At 34.6% G+C, this 16162-nt stretch overlaps 2 protein-coding genes across 2 annotated transcripts in view; one reads left to right on the top strand and one right to left on the bottom strand.

The window, feature by feature from the left end:
• Positions 1–16162, top strand: part of LOC135834785 (uncharacterized) — a 272925-nt gene that overhangs the window by 119558 nt on the left and 137205 nt on the right. The gene's annotated exons all lie outside the window — the stretch shown is intronic.
• On the bottom strand, positions 1033–3447 carry LOC135834784 (uncharacterized). Its single transcript, XM_065348752.1, has 3 exons — positions 3235–3447; positions 1906–3135; positions 1033–1838 (listed from the first exon to the last, which is right to left on the bottom strand). Exons 2-3 carry the CDS (start codon positions 2004–2006, stop codon positions 1310–1312), a joined length of 630 nt encoding a protein of 209 aa, XP_065204824.1. The 5' UTR covers positions 2007–3135; positions 3235–3447; the 3' UTR covers positions 1033–1309.

The raw sequence follows: 16162 nt of genomic DNA, 5'->3' as shown, positions 1-16162 counted from the left end.
TATCCGAACGGTAAATAATCCTGAAATATGGTCCTAGTAGTGAGCCTTGCGTGGTTGCGTAGGGAGGATCTTCAGGTATGTTATTTTAATCTCATCATAACCTCAATCTTCCAACTGTAAATAACTCCGCTCTCTTGTTGGCTGAGGTACCAATTGTTCTGACGTCTGCACATGAATCAAGAAGAATTTGGATGCTCCCAACCATCTACTCAATTTCTCCAGCGCTTCATGATACAGCTGTTTCCCTCGCCCCCCTGCTTGCAGGGGGGTTCAGGTATGATTCTTGTCAACATTTTACAATTACTGTATGAAATCCGCTAATTCATTGTAATTTCTCATGTTCGGAGCTACGATCAGCCTTCCTTGAGCTATTTCCATCGAATGATATTCTGCAATATTTATTTCTACGCACGATTGATTCACTATCATCAATATCAATATCTATAAATTAACACCAACTACAACTGGAGTTGTCCATAATTGATCGGGTCTCAGCACCGCAATTATTGTTTCATTTCATACTTGTTATTGTCATTATATTAAGAAGTTACCCCTTATTTATAAAGCCCAACTGGTATATACTTAAGCTGTGACCCCATATTGACAATAAAAAATTATTATTAAAAAAAAAAAAAAAAAAAAAAAAAAAGGAATCTTCCACGAAATGAAGAAACGCCATAAGGAACACGATAAATTCACAAAACTTGAACATTTTCACAAATTGTTTCTCGTGTAACTCGACAATGAAGATTATTCGAACGAGAATATTCGAACATTCGTTTTCTCGAAGATCTGTGCAGAGCTGACTGTTGTGCTGTTTGATGTAGTATGATACAGCTGTGTCAGGTGTATTTATTCATCAGCTCATCTGTATGACGTTCGTGTACGCAGAAGACAAACTGATGAAGGTTTTTCACCATCTGTGAGCTGATTTTCAACACGAATGCTGAATCCTACAATCACTTGTTGCCATCTTTTTTGAATTAATCTAGCTACGTCTTTGAGGAATCACATTTGGGTATTGGAAAAAAACATCCATTTTATGAAAAATTTTATTTCGTGAATTGAAATTAGAAAAAGACAAAAAATTGATATGTTGCATTAGAAAAAAAATCACATAAATGGATTTTGAATTACAAGTATACCAAAGGGGAAGATGAGGGGGAGAAAAAATGCTTACAATTGTACAAAAATTTCAAACCCGAATTTTTGGCATTTACACGACGATTTCGACAGAAATTTCACTCAAACTCGAGTCTATATTAACAGGTACTTAACACAGGGGTTCTAATTCTGCAGAAGCTACATATTATATCAAAATACTCGGTATAGAAGTTAGAAAATTGACAATCACATCAAAATACCCCTTTTTGGGAGGCTCAGGTGGTACCTCGAAAACCTGCATTTCGTAATTCGCATTATTTTCAATCAGCTCGCATCCATTACCACTGTACGAATAAACCAATAATTTTCTCGAATCTTTACCATCCTTTTTATCGTCTTTCTGGTCGTTATTCTCTATCGCTACGTCCCTTTGATCTTTTCCTGGATCTTTTTCTGGATCTTTTTGCTCAATATTCGTCTCTCTTTCACCCATGGTTATACACAGAGTCGTACCTTTACCCAAATAACACATTCCTACTTCTTTCCAAAGAGCAACTATGGGTCTATGTTCGAATTTTTCGTCTATTAATCGTACTGATTTTTGTTTTTCGCAACCGCTTTTATTTTTGATTTCTTCTTCGGTGTATGGTTCTGTGATGGTCATAGTTTGGCTCAACCTGTAACAGGTGTTTTTCACTACTTCCCTGAGTTTGGGATCTGTGCATATGCGAGAGCTGAAAAATCATACGAGTGAAAATTTCACCAGAATTTGAGGAGTAAAAAAAGTAAAAAAATATTCACCAATTCCAGTCTTCGTATTCCTTGGTGGTTAAAATGCATCCAACTTGGTAAAATCTGACAAACGAATATATCGCTACGAAATACAACAAATAGGTTGACATCTTCGTGGGATGAGCTTCTCGCAGGTTAATTTGAAAAATTCTACTCGAACGATGTTTATCGCGAAAACACCAAAGACTTCACAACAGGTACTGGTAGCAAGTGGAATACGAACCTGCTGCTTAACGCTTGAGCATGAACCATCGAAGATAATTACTTTCGACAGTTGAACATCATCGGTGAATTATTGTTTGTGAACAGGCAACTTGCGTACTTCCAAAACCACTGTTTTTCGGGTGTTTTTGAATTTTTTTTTCGACCACACGAGTATGAAATTTTTTCAAATTCGAGGCAATAAATCAGTAATTAAGAATGAGTATGGTGAATTTGGGAAATTGATTTATGCGAAAAGATCGATACAAATGGAATGTATAACGAGGAAAATCGTATTGGAATATAGAAAATTGATTTCTCAGTTATTCTGATGTTTATTAATTTTTTTTTTTTTGGACGAAATAGCTGAAAAAAAATTAAATAAATTTTGTATTTTATCTTCAAAAGCAACTGTCTTTTTTTCGAATCATTTTTCGTACCAAAATTCCGCGTAATTAATTATTTTTGACATCTGAAGCCATCATCTTCCATAAACAGTGATCAGAAACACTGAAAAAAATCAAAGTACTTATCCTATCTCTTCCCTCGAAGTGACTCCTCTCGAATCACTTTTCAGTTATTCTCGGAAAAAAAAATTATTCGAGACTTCAATTCAAGTGCACCATTTCGAAGAAAAATGTATTCCAAAAATAAACATAATTCTAATCAACATCAATCCCAAAGATAGACAACCAACCAAAAAGACTACTAAAACATCCTGTACCTGGCATCGTCATTGATTGTGTAGCTATTAAATGACAAACTTTTCCACTGTAATCGTAAACATAAACTTGATTTGCTGTCTGGCCTTTGGTTACACATTTGCTTCGACGATCACTTAAACGACACACTCCGACGTGACGTGGCTGAGGTCCTTGCAACTGTTGGTCATTTTGTAGCCAAACCTGAACCCTTTCAACGCAACCACTTTCCCTCTCGACTCGCGATTTATCCCAAGGCGAGTCCACAGTCGAACGTAATTTGACGCAGATTCGGTTGACCTTTGCTCGAAGTCCCCGATCTGTGCAAAGGCTGGAGCTTGAAATGAACAACACACCAAATTTACAACGTAGTATTTTTATTTCAATCGCCATAAAATAATGAATTAATATACCTAAGAATAAATCAATATTTTACCATTCATAATCATCGAATTGTTTTTCGGTGATGACATCTTCACTTTTGATGAATTCAACCAACAAAATCATTTTCACAGCGACCAATACCACCAATAACTTCAGCATTATGAATCTTTACCAATGAAATTACACACCTATTTCCACAAATACAGGGGTCGGCATAAGTTAGTATTCGTATTCAAAAACTGATGCGTTCTTTTCAACACTCAGTTGTGTGTAATGAGTAGATAGAAGGTGTTGTAGGTAAGGCGTTGTGTTCGTGGAAGTCCCACCAACACTTTGGTAATAATAGTTTTTTCCCCCGCTATGTCACTACAGAAAAAAAAATCATTTTCATTTGAAAAAATTTTCGTTTGTGCAAATCAGAATACTAACTTATGCCGACACCTGTACATATGTGGTTTGGGGGGGCCGCCGAAAAATGTGCTAATATTTTACGTATCCAGCATACAACTTTGATTAAAAATTATCTACAAACACTTCAGCAGTTACAATGAGGGAAAAAACATGCGACCATGTTACGTTTTGTAAATTATTAAATAGGATTTTTTTTTGCTTAATATGTACCTACTGTGAATTTGCCATGTACATACGATGAAAAATCGCATAACACTTGTTTCGTTTTGTTCAAAAATTGTGTAATTATGGGAATGGCTTGAAGTTGAAACGCAAATGAAAAATTATTATGTGTATGTAAGGTGAGATAAGAAGAGGAAACTAGTAGTAGCAAAATATAGCATTACAGGGTGTTTACCAGGTCGTGAAAGTCGTGAAAAAGTTGCGATTTCTATTGAAGATCGCCAAAAAATCGCTAAAAATCGTCCAGACTTGTTTTTTTTTTTTTTTTTTTTTTTTTGTTAAAAATAATGGTACAGACAAAAAGTCGCGAAAAGTAGCGAAAAATATCGCGAAAAATATGTACCGCTAAAAGTCGCGAAAAATATTGTGAAAAGTCGCGAAAAAGATTGCGAAAAGTCGCGAAAAAGATTGCGAAAAGTCGCGAAACAGATCGCGAAAAGTTGCGGGAAAAGATCGCGAAAAGATCGGGAAAAGATCGCGAAAAGTCGCGAAAAAGATCACGAAGGGTTGCGGAAATGATCGCGAAAAGTTGCTAAAAAGATCGCAAAAAGTCGCGAAAAAAGATTGCAAAATTAGCAATTTTTGAACATCAAGTTTTGGTAGACACCCTGCACTCATTAGGTATGATAAAGTTCTTAGCTAAATTTTGAAATAAAATCACAACAAATGACAGATAAGGGTCCTTCTGTCGAATCGTTGCTGAAAATTTGAAAAATTTAATTGGGAATTAGGTATCTTTCAATTTCACAAATGTGTCACATTCATCAAGATGAAAATTATCAGATTTGAATTTGATTGAAATTGATTAGATCTGATTAGATTTTAATTACATCTGCTTGAATCTGTTTATTCAGGATTAGATCAGATCAGACCTGTGTTTATCTGAACAGATAGAATTCTAAAGAAAGTGATCAGAACTGATTATAATATATTATTAAACCTGTTCAGATTAATTTGATTAAATCTGATCAGATCTGGTTCGACGTGCCTGATCAAATCAGATTATAGATCTGTGCTTATCTGAACAGCTGAAAAATGCTATTTTCAGCTCAACTTTCAGTCCATAAAACATTTTTTTTCAGTTTCCTTAAATCTCAGGGTTCAGGGTTGCATAATGAAAATTAATAAATCAGTCGAATATGAAAATGAATTTTGAAATATATTGAGGTGAAAATATCTACTCACATTGAATCCATTTTTACGATTTTTTTTAAAATTAAAAATTTGAAACTTTGAAGTGTAGAAAGAAGAAGTACCGAGGGAACATTGTCCATCGACTCGCTTTAGTTTAAACTAATTTCAATACACCGACGTTTATCCAAAACCAAAGAAGCCTTTCACCGCATCCCTCTTCCTTGCCCTCTGAATCTTCGCAGGGGGAAACTCTGGTTCCGCGTAACTTGGAGAACAAGCGGCATTATTGTAATACCAAATCAGCAAATCCGTTGGGTCACCGGGAACCGTAACAAACTCCAATAGATCTCACCTGCCATGAGCTTCCGCACCACTCCAACTGGAATCTAGTCGACCACAATACGTGTCTACAGAGCTGGACCCGGAACTACTCGAACAAAAATTGACTCTGAAATATACGAGTGGAAAATTATAGGTACATCTTCGAAGTTCATAATTGGACGTGATTTTTTATATTTTTTTTTCAAAACTGTAATCACGATTTTTTTCATTTTTTTTTTTTTTTTTTTTTTTTTTTGAAAAATTCCAACAAAAAAGTACGAAAGTTTTTTATTTTACTCACGATGAAAATCCCCCACTTCAGACCGAGGTTACCCTGTAAGTGCACGAACATCCACAGACAAACCAAATCAAACATACCAAAAGAGTTTTCGCACAGGGCAACAACATTTTTATAAATAATTTTTTTAGCTGTAAACTGCTCTCGTGTAACAGGTACGTTCTGAAAAATGAACTGCGATTTTGAGTCATTCTTTATCGAGTTTTGTATTTTTGCTAAAAACCAAATGTTCAAATATTCCGTCAGAATATTTACCCAAATATGAAATAAATCTAGTACATGATTATTTGTCTTTGTCATGGCTTAATAAATCGCAGCAGTAAGAACATTACAATCATGTATAAATACACGCCAGCATTTAAAGAACGTTTTCCCATAAGGAAGACGAGCATCAAAAGTGATTTAATCCATCGTACGATAATTTACGATTCGAAAACGTGCTGTTTTCGTGCCTGAAAATTCAATACCTATCGTAATTTATTTCGTATTTTTGTGGGTATACGAGTAGATGGTAAACAATGTAACGTCAGTTGCTTTGAAAGCTCACCCATAAGGTACAGTTAAAAAAAAATACGCGTGGAACTACGTAGACGTTCGTATGTTAAAAAATAGGTAGCGTTTCGGGCTAAATATCGTTTTCAATGTGTGCTTGTAAATTTGTAATGAATAATGATGCACGTGAATTGCTTTAAATATGATTTTTCTAGGGCCACTATTGATTATACTGAAGCCTAAAATATATAACTTGATCTAGGTTGATCATAACATTTGATCTAACTTAATAAAGTTTAGAGGAAACAGTTGTATCGAAGTTGATATAACTTGATCAAAGTAGGGAGTCGTAATATCAAACTTGATCTAAATTGATCAAACGATATGGTGGAACCAGTCTATTTACGTAACTTGCAACTTATAAATTTAATCTAAGTTAATAAAGTTTCACAAAATTGCACCAAGATTTCTATCAAAATTGATCAACTTTCATTTTTCCCAGGAAATTGTTTATTTAAAGATTTTGGGGAATTTGAAAAAAATCTGTACCCCTAAAAATACACTTTTTCTCATTCAAGTCAAAAATGGCCCTCATTGGATGCTGAAAATTGGCTGGAAAAAAGTTTCCTGGAATTGTTGGCTAAAAAATTGCTCAGTTTCAAATTTTGAGAAATTTTTTTGAAAAAAATCTGAACCCCAAAAAATATATATTTTTTTTACTCGAGTCGAAGATTGTTCCCAAAACATGATTCGAATAAAAAATTCAACTCCTAAAAATACACTTTTTCTCACTCGAGTCAAAAATGGTCCTCAAAATGTGTTGGATGCTGAAAATGACCTGGAAAAAGGTTTTCTGGAATTGTTAGCTGCAAAATTGTTCATTTGAGAAATTTGAGAAATTTGTTTGAAAAAAATCTGAACCCAAAAAATTTTTTTTTACTCAAGTCGAAGGTAGCTCCCAAAACATGATTTGAAAAAAAAAATCTGACCCCTAAAAATACACTTTTTCACACTCAAGTCAAAAATGGTCTTCAAAATGTGTTGGATGCTGATAATGACCTAGAAAAAAGTTTCCTGTAAATGCAGCTGCAAAATTACATGTTTTTGAATTTTGGGAAATTTTTTTGAAAAAAATCCCAACTCCCAAAAATATCTATTTTTTTTTACTCCAGTCGAAGATAGTTCCCAAAACATGATTTGAAAAAAAATCTGACCTCTAAAAATAATTACATTTTTTCTCACTCAAGTCAAAAATGGTCCTCAAAATGTGTTGGATGCTTGAAATGATCTGGAAAAAAGTTTCCTATAAATGCAGCTGCAAAATTGCATGTTTTTAAATTTTGAGAAATTTTGTTGAAAAAAATCTCAATTCCAAAAAATATATATATATTTTTTTCACTTAAGTCGAAAGTGGTTCCCAAGACATATGATAGCTGTGACACGATCTACATATAAACCAAAATTTACAAAATTGTAGCTGCCCAATTGCTCATTTTGAGAGTTTAAGGCCATTTTTTGAAAAAGTTTGGGCTAAAAAAGTACAAAAAAAAAAAACGATTTTTTTCACTCACGTTGAAAAAGCTGAAACATGACTAATTGACTAAGAAAAAATATTCTCAGAGCTGTGACTTCCCAATATTACTCATTTTGAGATTTTGGGGAGTAATTTTTCTATTTATGCAAATATATATATCAACTTTGGACCTCAAAAAACACAATTTACAATCATGTGGAGAGTGGCCTTCATACGACCCAGAAAAAAAACTCCAGAAATAATTGTCGCAGTCTGATCGAATATTTTGTGGTTTTAGAGCATTTTTTGAAAGCATTTGGTCCCTCAAAAATACACTTTTTCTCTATCATGTTAAAACTAACTCTCAGATTTGCAGGGAGATATGATCTAGAAAGAGAATTCTGAGGGTTGTATCTGCCCAATCACATACTTTAAGATTTGAAGGCATTGAAAAAAAAAATTCGGTCTCAAGAACCGTGTTGTGCTGCATCTGTAATCGAGTCAAAATTGGTCCTTCAAAATGCGATCGTAATTTCAAACTTGTCCAGAAAAATGTTTTCCCTCTTGAATAACTGGCTAGCTAATTTTTTCAACCTCCCCTTTCTCCTCCCCATTTCCCAGTTGTTTTTCAAACTCAAAAAATAAATACAATAAATACATTTTTACCCAATACATATTTATGGAATATGATAATTTTGAAAAAATTCAATTACACATTTTGATTACATTCGCCAGTACCTAATTTACAAATGCTTACCTTTCTAACTACAAAATACTTCCTCTTACTTGAATAACTTAATCCTATCCTACGAAATATATTCAGAATACATCGATGAAGTTATTGGGGGGGGGGGGGGGTGAGAAGGGCAGGAAGACACCGAGGCTAATGCATAAATTGTCCTTTCGCATACCTACGTACAAAGTATTGTATACGTATAAAGGATAAAACCGTCAAGTCAGCATAATTTATAATGACTTCGTAGCATGTATTCTTTTTTTCCATTACTCATTGATCTCTCAGGAAAACTTGTTAGTGTCCCTTTTGCAGCGTAAATTACCTTATTCGTTGTTTTCGACTTCCATCTGTGCCAGAGTAAAGAGAGAGTATGAGATGGAGGGGAGGGGGAGGAAGTCTAACGATGTAGGTAAATCAGGGTAGCTTAAAATAGAAGCATATCTTCTTCGCTTCGGGACATACACATTGTAATTTTTTTTATGCAAAAATATTTGCTCATTGCTCAAATATTTTTAATTTTTGAATCTTTTTTCGCAATTTTTCGCGATCTTTTTCGTGACTTTTCGCGATCCTTTTCGCTGCCTTTTGCGATCTTTTTCGCGACTTTTTTACTGTACCCCCTTTTTTTAACGAAAAAAAAAAACAAAACAAAAAAAAGTGAGAAAAAGTAAGCATCATTTCTGGAAACATTTCTTGGGTCAAAAATGAATCGAATCGACTAAAATCACACAATTTTAAAGAGAAATATTTGAAATAATTCACCACGTTTGAATTTTTTCCGCACATTTCAGTAAAATACAAGAAAACACAGATCAGTTTAAACTCCAGTCTCCAATTTTAAATTCTCTTCATCGATTTGAAAACAGTTGACAAGCTACGAGTCGAAATACGTGCATAGCCAAGCTACAACCAACGTAAAAATGCTAAAAAAATTCACCCTCTTTTCCTCCTCATCCCCATACACTGACCTATAATGTCTTAGCTCATTCCCATAGAGGTTCTTCTCTCCCTCGTACACCACACGAGTACTTACTCGTATACTCGTAGACTCGTACATACGATATAAATCAATATTCTCGAGTAAACAATACGACCACATGTACCTAGATAGACGTAAAACTGAACTCACATCAGCCCATCATGCCATATTATACTTTTCACTCATCTCTTGTCATCGAGCTCGATACATTAACAATGTTTCAACATCGATATCAAATTACTGGTAGGTAATTTGGCGCAATTACATAAATATCGATATCGTTTTATAGCATCGCGCCGCGTTTACATCGATATAAATGGCTCTTCGATGCATTATTAATTACTGCACACGGTTTATACTGTAGGTATGTTTATATACGATGATGATGATGATGACGCGACGACGACGACGACCGAGCAAAAGAGACAGGTGGGCGGTCGGTAGAAGAGCAGAAGCGCGCACAAAGTGATGTTTAATTATAGGCAATATGTATTCTCCAACTGTAGCTGTAGTATCGCGTATACATATAAGTTATCTCGTGTAAATCATAATTACCGCTATAGCCATCTTATCAAGCCTACCAGTTAATTACCGTAAGTAGTAGGAAGGAAGGTATACGAAGTTAAGGTACGCGTTTAAAAGAAAAAAAATCGTCTCTTGTACTCGAGATTATACCGTTAGAGGTAATCTTTAATTGCTATTAATTGACGACCCGGGTAATAAAAATTAATAAAACGAGTTAATATCTTTATTTAAGACTTGATTGATGATCGACTCATCTCGGGTAGGTACTTGATACGTATACATTGAAGAAAAAAAAAATCACAGCATCGATCGCTTTGTCGTTAAGAAAACAAAACGTCGTCGTGGGTTTTTTGAGGTCGGATTTTTCTATTGTTATGATTTTTTTTATGGATGTACTTACGTTTAGGTACGTCTTAAATTAATCCAAGTGGAGGGAAACTTGAAGAAATATTAAATACTAAGATTCGTAAATTTGTAAACTTTGCTGAAAGTATTTGAAATGAGGATCCTCCTGAATAAATATCGCTGTTCAAAGTTTGGCCCACTCCACAAATTAAAGTCAATTTTTCAGGAAAAATACCTTTGAACAACTCAGCTTTTTTGCAATTGATAAAATGTTAATTAATAGAGTACTATTACCTGTAATTATGTAGAAAATGATTGAATAAAATCAATTAATCCAATGTTATTTTTTTTTGTTTCAGGTGAGTACGAATTTATATGCTACAAGATTAATAGAATGTGCAATTTGAAGATCAGTAAGGTAATAATTCAGGATTTTTATGTAGTTTTCTTATTTTTCAAAGAACTATACCTACTGATTTTTATCTCTGGGGTGGATGATGGACTTGAAAATAGTGCGAAAACCACCCCATTTGAAAAGGCAAGGAGCAGATTTTGAGGAGAAAATGTCTCAATGTGCTCAAAAAGTTGATTTGAAAATTTCAAAAAAATTATGATCCCATAAAGTTTGGTTTGAAAAGTTGTGGAGCACCAAAAAATGAACATTTTTGGTTTTTACAATTACAACATTTGGCCTCAGGCTTGAACTCAAGAAGTTAGTGCTCGAATTTGAAAAAAATAAAGTTTCAAAAGAAGTCATGAATCCAAAAAGTTTAGACTAGAATAACTTCTAAAGTTACACAGAAGATATCAAAAAATTCCCAAAACAGAAAATGTGGAAGCCTGAAAAAAAATTTTAGGATGAGTTTTTTTGCAGAGGTGTATTTAAAAAAAAAAAGAGAAAATCTTGCAAGTCACCCTAGATCATAAAATTGTATTGCGAAGGGAGGGATGGACTCTTTTGGAAAATATAATTGAATACATATTATAGAGCATTAAAAGGAAAACATTTTTCATTCTAGAATTTTTTCACCAAAATCTTGTGATTGAGAATCTCCAAAAGAGAGGAGAAGGAGGAGGAGGAGGAGGGGTCGGGGAGGGGGAGGGTAATCGCATTATGAAAGCAGAATATCATCAAAATTTTTCTCATAATCTTGATAAATGTAATAAAATCATCTTCAGAAGAACTTTACAACAACCCTAACATTTGTGTTAGCAAAGTACTTGCATAGAATTTGTAATAATGGAACCCATATTTCAAAGGGGAGGAGGGGGTGAATTTTGATAAAAGCTGAAAATCACAGATAGGTGATGCTGCCATGTAACGTATCGTTTGGTAGATATTTGAGGGCGCTGAGTTCAAAAACCTACCTCGTTTTTTGACCAGACCCTCCCAGCCCCCCACAACCACACGTACCCTGATTTCATCCAAAGGCAAAGAAAGAAATAATAATCTCATGTGACATATCGTTTGTTTAGGTTTTGTAGGTGATAAGTTCGAATATCAACTTTATTTTTTGATCAGACCCTCTCAACCCCCACCATAAGCCAAGCGTCTTAATTAGGTACCTACAAAGTGAAAAAAAAATACGGTGTCTTGTTACATATCGTTTGTTTGGATTTTGTAGACGATAAGTCCGAATATCAACTTGGTTTTTTGATCTGACCCTCCCAACCCCCACCACAAACACCTCAATTGAGCCAGAAGACAAAAAAAATATAGGTAATCTTGCGACATATCGTTTGTTTAGGTTTCAGAGGCGATGAATACGAATATCAACTTGGTTTTTTGATCTAACCTTTCCATCCCCCACCACAAGCACCCCCATAAGGCCCAAAAACAAGTAAAAGAGATAATGTCTTGTGACATATCGTTTGTTTGGGTTTTGTTTGCAACGAGTCCGAATATCAACTTAGTTTTTTGATCTGGCCCTCCAAACTCCAATTACAGACATCCCAATTTGATGTCGGTCTGAAAATGTAAAAAAATGATGATGTCGTGTGACATATCGTTTGTTAGGGTTTTTGTGGTGCTAAGCTCAAATATCAACTTTGTTTTTTGATCTGACTTTTCTATCCCTTGCCACCGGCAACTCTAATTTGAATCAAAGACAAAAAAGTTGATAAGTAATGCTGTGTAGCTTACAGTTTTTTAGAATTAATTTATCAAAATTTATCCACTGTCTGTCTGCAATACGTATAAATACGTTTTTTATATACAACCATTTCAGAACACCCTGTACTTACCTACATGTCAATCTCCATCATCAGAACCTCCGTAACCTTCCCCAAATATGCACATACTTGACCTACACGACGACGTTAAGCATTAACGGATCTCTTGATGCGAAAATTTAGCACGTTTTGGACAATTTGGTCTGAAACGACTCTTTGAAATGATCCGATTTTATCTATACGCGCGGTCTAACTAAGCTTAGTTGAAGTTACACACGATATCTTGGGTACGTTAATTAGAGCGTTGTGCGGTAATTAAATTATTATTATTGTTGAAAGTTTATGCGTGTTGTGAAACAAGCTCGTAAAAGAAAAATATCCGTTTTAAGCATAAGGTTAAGTATTGAGGTAAAAATGCATTCGTTTATAAATGATTAGAAGCTCGAGATTTAACGATGAGAAAGAGAAAGAGATTGGCATGTAATCTGCTGGTAAATCTTATCTTTAGAATGGATAAATAAGTATGTTCTTCGTTTGTCAATAAAATACGTACATATGAAGGGTACAGATATCTGTCTGGTTTTTGTATCAAATAGTTGTGATTTGATGCTAACGTTATCTTGGTCTTTTAATCTAAAATATGGGTTTAAATCCGTTATGGCTCTTACCTGGTCAAAATTATCGAAGAAGTTTTTAAAGTCAACTTTTCGAGTCTTCCGGTACAATATCCAAAGTCCACTTACCTAAAAACAAAGACCAAAAATAAAAGTAAAAAAATTAGCCAACCAATTAGATCAAAGGTAAACATACGATTAACTGTAGTTAAGCCCTTTTTGATGTACTATGCCCATACGAGATGACGTTATTTGGCGGAAACACGACTTCGACTACACACGCATCTCTTTCGATAGCCAAATGGCGCTAGATCCTCGTGTGAATTCGGCCAATTGTTACCAAAATGCATTATGCTAATTGGAATTACATCATCGTGTTCAGGACACGACTCCAACTCCACATCCGCGTACTTACCCATCCAAAATATCCTATACGTTCGGCTTAAGAGGGGAAAAAATGGCCGCATCGGGCCAGTTAATTGTACACTCGCTCGTTTCGGTATCGAGATGATTTTTATAACACGCTTCGAAGGTTTTTATCACCTTTTTGGAAATGGGAACAATGTGTTTTAATGAAGTATTGCCCGCCCGTTAATGGACAAACAATAAACTTAATGGTTTATTTTATTAACGGGTTTATATATTTTTTTTCTTCAACAACGATGTGCCTCGTATATAAGAAAAACCACCGAGGAAGAGAGACAGTGCAGCGCAATCATCGTTAACAATATTTGTACGTGGGGCAGTTTGATTGGCTCGAGTGTGGTATCTCGGACTTTGTACTACAAAAGTCGTAAGTTGGCGCAGAAATTGAAAGATACCGCGATCATCGAGGCAAAGAGGGGGGACCAGGGTGGTTTGAGTTTTTAATGTGATACGATGATGACGACGCTATAAAATAAATGGTCGTTATAGAAAGAGCCACGTTAAAGAGGAAAAAAAATAAAGATCGGGAAAAATCCAAAATGTTACGTTTTTTTCAAGGTATTTCGACGCGACGAGCTCGTTTATTGTGCCGCATGCTTCGTGTAGTTTCGACGAATCTCTCGATACCAATAAATTTTTATATCTCGAGATGCTCCGTTTAATGTCAAAAAATTATCCAACTCGCAGCTAAAGCAAATCACTCTTGAGAGTGTTTGAAAACGCCGCAATACCTACCTACCTACTTGTAGTACCTACAACAAGGTCTGGTACTCGAGACGGAAATTAAATCTCTGCGAACAGGTCATCTCTCTATACGTAGTATAGGTAGAGGTACTATGGAAAGATGCTCGAAGAAAATTAAAATACGAGGTTTTCCATTAACTTATGATACCTTTACCTAACTCTCGTGTATATGAAGGTAAACGATGGGAATCGTTTGAAAACCTGCGAGTGCGAGTGCGATTGCGGTACAATCTTAAACACTGTACGAATAGAGGTGGATGTCAATTTGGAGATGATTCAATGCAAATAACGTGTGTAAATTATTTCCGCACGATACCAAGTGCAAAGTTATTGCCGGCTACGGATATCGACGAATAATTCAATCATCACGTTTTCTCCAAAGATGCAAGTCTTCTCAAGTTGTATAAGATATAACAGTGTACGACTGTAGGTATACGTTGAGACGAATGTTTATTTATATCAAAACAAATATATAAATTATCTTAGTGATTCGATTAACGAGAATCTCGTATACTTTGAAGCTGGATGAGATTTTGCTGCATTTGACCGGTAGACTGGCACATTTTCATTTTATAACGTATAGTTCTGCTTCGGGTCAAGTTAACTGTGATTTCGTACGAGGATACGGTTTCTTTCGTTAATTAAACCATGTGTATATTCACGAGCCGAAATAACATTATCTAATACGGACTCGAGATCAGCCAATCGTTGAATTAATTCGATATTGTTACGGCGATTTCTTAGAAGTCATTTTTATTGTACTTAATTGCTTCGGTATCAAACCATTGAAAGGAGTAGATATGATTTTGCACATTGTACCTGAATTTCACGCCCCCCCCCCCCCAGATTTTGGTTTTCATGAACAAAGCCCCACCAAAGTTTGAAACAACAACAAAAAAAAAAGAAAATGATAATAATCAAAGTCTGTAAAAAACTTGTGCCACAATTCTTCCCCTTTTAGTGAAAAATTCTCCTCGGTCCTCCGAACAATGCAGATCTCCTGATTATATTGAGCATTGGAGCTTCCAAAATTGAAAAAAATCAAAAATTGAAGTATGCAAATTTTTTTAAATGAGAATAAATCAAAATTAGGGAAATTTCTTTAGAATATTTCATTTCCGCATTAGAATTGTTCTACATAACCCTCTTTTCAAGGAAAATTCTTCGTTGGATTCCCAAATGATGTTGGGTCTCTTGTATGGAACCCTTCTCCAATTTTTGGGGAAAAGATAAAAAATTGATTTCTGTAGAATTTCATTTATGGACAGAATCTTTCTACATACATAAGCACAAGTTCAAAGAAAGTTTTCCCTCAGTCTCCAAAATAATCATGTTGATTCCCTTTTAAAAAAATCTCAAAGTGGAAAAAATAAACAAAAAAAAATAAAAATAAAAAATTGATAGGTAGTAGGTACCTATCTGGAAAAATTTTGGAAAATTTTTGCTTTCAGGGGGGATTATTTTTAAATAGGTAACTTTCTTCTCAGGGACAGAAATCAATTTTTCATTTTTTTTTTCAAAATAATTGGAGAAGGGTTCCATACAAGAGACCTAACATCATTTGAGAATCCAACAAAGAATTGGAATAAAAATGGGCGTCTTGTATGAAGCCTCCAAATTGGAAAAATATTGAAAAAGAAAAAAAATGAAAAATCGAGGTAACTCAAGACTGTGAAATTAATCTTTCAACAACTCAAATTATTCTTTGAAACTCAGGGGAGGACCAAGTTCCACTTTTTCATCGTGGTGATGGGGGGAGGGGGAGAGAGCAAATCGAAAACATTAAAATTGTGCTTTTCTGATGAAGATAGACCAAATATATGGATTAAAATTGAAAAAAAAAAGTAAAAAAAATATTCATTTTAACATTTTTTTGGGGGAAGGGGACAAGTTTTGCTTTTTATCATGTAGAGAAGTCAAAAATATTTAACGGTATTTTTGGTGAAAATGGACCAAATCTAAGGATTATACGCAAAAAAATGTGAAATTTTCGATTTTTCGAATTTTCATGGCGTAATCAGACATGAAATTCGGTCACTTAAAAAGTG

The sequence above is a fragment of the Planococcus citri genome, chromosome 2 (genome assembly GCF_950023065.1).
Source record: "Planococcus citri chromosome 2, ihPlaCitr1.1, whole genome shotgun sequence".
Classification (NCBI taxonomy): domain Eukaryota; kingdom Metazoa; phylum Arthropoda; class Insecta; order Hemiptera; family Pseudococcidae; genus Planococcus; species Planococcus citri.
Note: the sequence above shows the minus strand (reverse complement) of the source record. Positions and strands in the feature narration are given on the sequence as shown.